Here is a 7,719-nt window from a genome sequence, read left to right as displayed (position 1 = left end):
CTGTAACTTTTGAATGCTTAAACCGACACTAATGCCACTTTAGACCTTTGATGCCAGCATGATTCTGAGGTAGCCTGTCAATCTGTGTAGACATACGCCCCCAGGGGGCGGAGCCAAAGCTAAAAATCTATACAAGCTATCAAGCTCTCGTTTGGCATGGATCATCTATGGCCTATGTCCTAATGTTGCACTGAAGGAAAATATGATATGCACATTTTTGCGATTGCTATTAGCCAATCAGGTTCCAGCAAGCTTTTGACAGGCTAAACAATGACCAATCAGGACGGTACTTATACCCTACATGAATATGAAGGCCTTCTATCATCCATTAAAATATGGCGTTGATTGATTTTCTGCTATAGCGCCCCCTAGAGGCCAGTTATATCTAAAGGTACAAGTGGCCTAGGCTTGTTATTCTTTTTTAGTTGTATACTTTGCTGTAGCGTTTACAACTTTGTAAATACATGTGTTTCCCAAAAATGCAAAGTCCTCAATCAATCAAAACAACTTTGGTCTTGATGTAATCTTGAGACCCTGTAGGTAAATAATTATTGAAAAAATCTTGACATTTTAACTGTTTCAGGCCCGTAAACCTTGATCAAACATGTACGTTGTGGTGGAATTTTGTATTCTAGGAATCAAACCCAGACTCAGAATCTCTATTATCAAAAGGTAAAGCTTTATTGTGCAGAAGAGAACCTTGTCAGGTAATGACAGTGTTCTGACAAAAACGTTCAAGTGGTCGCTTTAAGTACAATTCACAACGCCTCTCACCCTATGAGCCAGGATTCTGGAAAATTCCATTATTTCAGCAAGCAGAAACAAAATCATAAAAAAGGGTTACAGGTGACATAACGTCTGTATAAAACGAGACACAAAGCTTCAGCATGAGCTGCAAAGTCGAGGCGAGAGGGACACACTTTCCTTTGGAAACATGAAAAAAAGCATTTTTCTTTTTAGAATCATATAATACACATTCAATTTAAGCATTTTCTTTTTAGAATCATATAATACACATTCAATTTGCCACGACACTCCCTCCTTTGATTCTAAATCATCACATATCACACATTAACTTCTTCATAGAGCATATCCAAGTTTAAATCATCATATGCGCCTGTGTCTCGGGCACGAAGTTGTTGGTAAACCTGAACAGCTTGTATCTTGAGGATACGGTTGAGAATGAAGGAGGAACAAACCTTAAAAATACAGGGTAAACACATTATGACAATAAGGAAAATAATGAATACTGGCAGAACTACAGTCACGATCCAGTGTCCCCAGGGTCCTAGTAACCCTGAGATCCAGCTATACCAGTCACTGTCGCTTCCTTTCGTTACGCTTTCCACGTAGTCAGCCAGTTCAGTCAGATTATGCAGGGCTGCGGTGATGGCGCCTGCATCTCCGCCTCCATGGGGTATGAAGGTGCAACATGTTGTTCCTATCATTTTGCATACTCCACCGGATGCTGCAGCCATTTGGTCAAGGACGAGTCTGTTTTGAAGCACCATGTTTCTCATGGCGTTCAATTCTTGTCTGATTCCTCCTCCCAGGTCTTTAGTGGTGTTGATTAATCTCATGAGGGCATATCTATTAATTTCCACGTGATCTCGCACTTCTCCTATGCCCACCCAAGGGAAAATTCCCTGCCATACCTTTGCTCCGCTGGCCCAGATTCTGTATCGGTTAGGGACACCCGTTGATGCTGTTACCCACACTTGGCCTTCCCAGGTGTGGAGAACAACTCCTTCCACTGGGGTGCTACTGCGCCTTGCTCGGTGGTGTGGGTGTTGATCTAGTTGTTTTATGTAAAATACATGGTCGCTTAGGTATGCTATAGTACATACCCCGCCCCACTTAGGGGGTAGGAATGCATAGGCGGTTGAGCCACATATGAAATACCAGTCTGCTAATACTCTAGTCCCCTTGGGGCCAGGTGCAGTTGCAGAACACCGCGTCTGGTTGCTATTTTTCCCTCTAGGGTGTCCTGCGGTGGGTTGAGCGTAAGACATATTTGTAGCACATGCTTGGGCGTGTGAGGTCATGTTAAGTGCACACGTCCTGTTTTGCTTGCAGGTTCTGCATGCATCTTCATCAAGCATCGGGCAGTAGGTGTAGGTTTTTTTGCAAAGAGTATAGGGTAAATTCCCTAATCTAGTGGTACCGTTATTTTGGACACATATGAAAACTGGGGGTTTTAGGTGAGACAGGTGTACTGGCTGGTTAAGTTTTACTACCTGTCGCTGTTGCGGCCATGTCAAGAGATCAGAAAGCATCGAACAATCATCCCCTACGATGGGACTTTCCTTTCCTAATCTACTTAAGTTGAGGGGAAAGGAGAAGTTTGCTGTCATAGGTCTACCATGGATCCCCGGAAATATCGACAGGCCCATCAGGCATCGGAATTGTGGTTCGCTAATGTTATATGCCCACAGGTGGGTTCCACTAACACTGGTGGGCATGTGGGAACAGGTATAACAATCAGTCAGGTTCTGTTGGTGAGATGTGTAGTTCATCAACTTCCACCATGTGTTTGATCTGAAGTGGTGGTCAGGTTGTTGGCCAGTGCCTTTGGTCAGCGCCCCTAACAGGGTGAGGGTTATCAGCAGCATGGTCGCTTTTGATAACTCCGAGTGCAGAAAGGGCCCCGAGGGTTATCTCCCTAGTCCGCACAGAGTTAGTCAACCTTTACCACGGAGTCCCTCTCACCTTCTGTTGGTGCCTTTTTACAGTGGGTGTGGTGTACCCAGGTTCCTCTTCCCTCCGTCTTTACTGCTGTGTACGTTGTCAGCAGCACCTGGAATGGTCCTCGCCACCTCGGTTCTTTCCAGTGTCGTCTGCGAAGGTCTTTGATCAGCACCCAGTCTCCTGGCTTGAAGGGATGTAGGTACTGGTCAGCTGGACTCGGCAGTATCGCCTTTACCTGTGGACGAATAGCAGAAAGAGCTTCGTGTAGTTTAGAGCAATATGACACAAGAGAATCTGAGATCAGGACTTGATCCTCCAGTGGAGGACCAATTCCTGTATTTGGTGCTCTGCCAAACACAATTTCGAATGCACTAAGGCCTGTTTTTTGCTGGGGTCTGGTTCTAGTTTGCCACAGCACTACAGGGCTAGGCATTTTACCCAATTTAGCCCTGTGTCTTGTGTTAATTTTGCAAGCCCATTTTTTAGGGTTCCGTTTGCTCGCTCCACTGCTCCCGCACTAGCAGGGTGGTAGCTGCAATGTTTTTTCATGTCTATGCCTAAGTGTTTGGTTAGAGCAAGTAGGCCTTGTTGTACAAATGGTTTGCCGTTATCACTCGAAATCCTTTTTGGTAATCCCCATCTAGGAACTAGGTCTCGGATGAGTGCTTTTGTTACAGCTTCCGCATCCTGTTTTCCTGTAGGAAAAGCTTCCACCCATTTGCTAAACATACACACGCAAACCAGCATGTACTTCTTTCCCTCTGCTGGTGTTAATTCTACAAATCAATTTGCCAATGCTGAAATGGTTCTGTTGCTGGGGGATGTCCAGCCTGGTGTGTGTCAGTTGTTCCCGTTCTGGCTGTGTGTTGAGCACAAACAAGACAGGAGGAGCAAAAATTTTTAGTGAGCGTTGAGAGGCCTGGAGCATACCAGTGTTTTTGTATACTGGACACAATCCCTCCTTTGGACATGTGGCTTCGCCCATGTACAATTTTAATTAAACCTTTAGCATATGCAAGAGGGAGACAAGGTTTTTGGGTCACTGTGTGCAGCCAGCCAGTAGGTGTGAGTGTGCAGTGAGATGCCTTCCACTTTCTCTTTTCTGCATCTGTAGCGGAGCTCTGTATTTCTGCAAGGGAAGTGGTTGTGGTTACGGGGGTGGAGGCAGCCAGGATGTGCGTCTTTTTTGCAGCTTTTTTTGCTGCAAAATCAGCTTTTGTATTCCCTATAATTACGTCATCAGTGCCTCTTTTGTGTGCTGCACATTTGATAATGGCTAATTGTTTTGGCAAAAGGATTGCTTCTAAGAGTTCTGCCACCAATTGGTGATGTTTTATGGGTGTACCACTGGAGGTTAGGAATTTCCTGTGTTTCCAGATGGCCCCAAAATCTGTAGCCACGCCCCAGGCGTACCTGGAGTCTGTGTAAATATTTGCTGTCTTGTTAGCTGCTATTTTACAGGCTTCTGTGAGTGCTACTAACTCAGCAGCTTGTGCTGAGTAGTGTGAAGGTAATGATTTGGAGACTAATGTATCTGTTAGCGTTACTACCGCACATCCAACCTGGTTCACCCCCTTTTCATTCCTGCAAGCTGAGCCATCTACAAAAAGAGTAAAATCAGCATTAGGGAGAGGTTCATCTTGCAGATCAGCACGAGGTGTACATGTGTGTGTGAGAATTGCCACACAATCGTGTGGTTCTCCATCCGCCTCTGTTGGAAGCAAAGAAGCTGGGTTAAGCGTGGTGCACCTTTTTACTGTAACATTAGGCATATCTAAAAGCGTGGTGTGGTATCTCAGCCAGCGCTGCGCTGACAGGTGTGAGGTTCTTTGATCCTCTAAAATTCTGTGTACTGCATGAGGTACAAACAGAGTGAGATCAGAGTATGCCACTATGTCACGAGAAGCTGTAACAGCATTTTCTGCAGCCGCTATGGCTCTGAGGCAAGCTGGTAGGCCTTGCGCTACTGCATCTAATTTTGCTGAGAAATATGCTATCGGACGTTTGTACGGCCCGTGTTGTTGGCACAGTACAGATGACATATAACCGTCTTTTTCATCTACCATTTGTTGATATGGTTTGGTTGGATCAGGGATGCCTAAGACAGGAAAGCTTTGTAGTTCTAATTTTAGGTTGACAAATGCCTCTTCTGCCTGTTCAGTCCATTCTAGGGTGGAGTTATTGTGACCCTTAGTGGGTATTAAACCCCTTAATGGTGCTTCAATGTTTGCATAGGATGGAATAAACGCTCTACAGTAAGATGCAGTTCCTAAAAATGACAACATTTGTTTTTTTGTTTGTGGCTTAGGTATTTTGGCAATAGCCTCAGCTCTGTCTGTTGAGAGTGTGTGCGTTGCACCCTTGAGGATGTGCCCTAAAAAGGTAACTTCCTCTTTACAGAATTGGAGTTTTTCAAGAGAGGCTTTATGTCCCTCCTGAGCTAAATGTTTGAGGAGTTTAGTCGTTGCTTCTGTACACGCCTCTTTGGTGGGCGCGGCTATAAGAAGGTCATCTACAAAAGAGAGTAAGGTCACCCCCTCTGGCATTGTGAGGCTTTCAAGACTTTGTTTTAGTGCTTGATTGTAAATTGTGGGCGACTCACAGTAACCTTGGCACAATCTTGTAAATGTGAACAGTTGTTCGTCAAATTCAAATGCAAACCAATACTGGCTATCAGGATGTACTGGAACACTGAAAAAGGCATTTGCCAAGTCCACTACTGTATAGTATTTGGTGTTTTGTGGAACACCTGACAAAATAGTATGTGGGTTTGGCACTGCAGGAGCTCTCGCATGCACAACTGAATTAACTGCTTGTAAATCCTGAACAAATCTCCACCCCCCTCCTGCCTTTTTGACTGGAAAAATAGGTGTTCTTACAGGGGAAGATGGACAAGGCACTATAACCCCTGTCTCCTTTAGTGCTTCCATAACTGGTCGAATGCCTTCTAAGGCTTCCTTCCTTAATGGGTATTGTTTCTGTCTTGGTCTATAATTCCCTTTAGGTGTTATAGTGATGGGAGCACAATTTTTTATCAGCCCTACATCATTCTTTCCCTTTGCCCACAGCGCCTCGGGTATGCCCTGCAGTGGTGGGGGCAGAGGGGAAGAGATTGCTGGCATGGTGATCGACGGATCCTCAGCCAGGGTCAATATTCGCTGCACTAAGAATGTGGTTGGTGCTCTGAGGCGATATACGTTCGCTCTTTTACTGTATTGCCACTCATCAACCGATGTGGGCTCCCAATCTGAAAGTCTAAGGGTTAACCGCAACCACGGCCCTACTTCCTCATACTGTTTGCATTGTGCTTTCCCCAGCGAGATATGGGGAACTGAGTTATATACTGAGAACAGCTGTTTCTGTTCCGTGTTTAGCTGCACTGAGGCTGCTGCATATTTTTCTCCTACATAGATGTATTCTGTGCGGATTGTTTCTAAAGAATTCTGTTTAAAAAAATCCTTTTCAAATAGTCTATCTCTGCCCTCATTTACATGAGTGGTGGTATGCAGTTGATCAGGCTGCATCCATTCTAGCTCTGACCCAAAACATTTGGACTGTTCCTGTGCTTGTTTTATCATTTCGTCCGCTAATCTTCCATGTGTTGGTCTGATCGCCCATTCATATACATATAATGGTTCTCCTATACCCTTCTGTACCCCCTGTATGGGTACTTCTGTTTGTGTTTGTACTGACAGGCCTTCAGGCCCACTGGTCAGATTCATTCCCAACTTACACATTAAATCTCTCGCTAACAGGTTCACAGGGCAACACATGGAGATTATGAAACTGTGTCTGAATTTGAAGTCATCTAGCTCACACTGTACCTCGGCGGATACAGGTTCACTATTTATCTTTCCTCCTACTCCCATAGTAGTTATGGTCTTTCTGGTTATAGGTAAATGTCGTGATGTCGGGCGTGGTCTTCGATCGTGCTCAGAGTCTGGCGCTCGAATCCCACACAACTTTTCTTGATTGCGTTGCAGATCTCTGGTCTGAGTCCCATTAGGAAGCTGTTCCTGAGATGTGCTTCCCAAGGACCCACCGCATCCGCGCCTTGTGCTCTGTTTGCGGGTACCTCCAATCCACTGTAATCTGTGTGGACTTGGGTTAAGCGCACAAGATAATCTTGAACTGTCTCACCATCTTCCTGCTTGCAAGCTGCAATTTTTCCAGTATTGACGTGAAGGGGGAAAGCCGCTTCAAGTCTTGTTCTCAGATCCCGGATCATGTTGCGGTAGGGCCCGTTCGGATCGGCTCCTACTGCTGGACCTTCCCACACGGGATTTGTCAACTTTACGTCGGTGTTCGGCCAGTTACGGTCTATTTTCGTGTAACTGGATCCTAGTTTTCTCAGGAGCACTCTTTTCAGTTCATTTTCAGTGGGTCGGCATGCTTTGACAAAGCCTTCCAGTGCTTCTCCGAAGCGAACACCTCCTACGGTTGCTGGATGGGGTAGGTCTCCTGCTACTTCCATGATGTCTCTTTCAGTCCAATATCGATGTACAAGGATGGGTCCTGCGTGACCGGGGACCTCCACCATCGGAGCTTGAAAGTGTCCTGAAGGTGGGGTTCCCTTGCTTCTGGTCCACGGGCCCGTAAGCCAGGATGTTGGAGCTTGTGGTTTTGGTGAGATGAAGCTCTCATTTCCTCCGTACGGTGGAGGATATTCCATCTGTCGTCTTGCTGGAGTGTATGGGTTCTGGGGTGGAGGAGGAGGAGGAGGAAGGTCCTCAAAGTTCATCAGATCTTCTTCCTTTTCTTTTGGGGGGTCTGGTGTTGGAAGGATCTCTTCGGGTTGGTGGGGGTGTCGGTGTCTTGGTGGAGCGGAGTCGAGATCCGGGTCGACCTTAGAGAGAGACACACACTGGGAATCTTTGTTAGTAGGGTTAGGTTTTTTTGAGTTTCTTTGTGAGGCTTTTTTCTCTGCCTCATCCTGCCATAATTTAATTCCCTCTAACATTTCTCCCTTATATTTTCTATAGTATTTCTTATCTGATTTGTTCCATTCTGGATTTTCCATTTCTATTTTTG

General features: G+C 45.6%; 1 protein-coding gene across 1 annotated transcript; it reads right to left on the bottom strand.

Annotated features, from left to right (window-relative positions):
• Positions 1 to 1,099: 1,099 nt before the first annotated feature.
• On the bottom strand, positions 1,100 to 6,578 carry LOC125785857 (uncharacterized). Its single transcript, XM_049470038.1, has 4 exons — positions 3,567 to 6,578; positions 2,710 to 2,923; positions 1,315 to 1,795; positions 1,100 to 1,199 (listed from the first exon to the last, which is right to left on the bottom strand). The coding sequence occupies exons 1-4, from the start codon at positions 6,555 to 6,557 to the stop codon at positions 1,100 to 1,102; spliced, it is 3,786 nt and encodes a 1,261-aa protein (XP_049325995.1). The 5' UTR covers positions 6,558 to 6,578.
• Positions 6,579 to 7,719: the final 1,141 nt, after the last annotated feature.

The sequence above is a fragment of the Astyanax mexicanus genome, chromosome 21, assembly GCF_023375975.1.
Source record: "Astyanax mexicanus isolate ESR-SI-001 chromosome 21, AstMex3_surface, whole genome shotgun sequence".
Taxonomy (NCBI): Eukaryota; Metazoa; Chordata; class Actinopteri; order Characiformes; family Acestrorhamphidae; genus Astyanax; species Astyanax mexicanus.
Note: the sequence above shows the minus strand (reverse complement) of the source record. Positions and strands in the feature narration are given on the sequence as shown.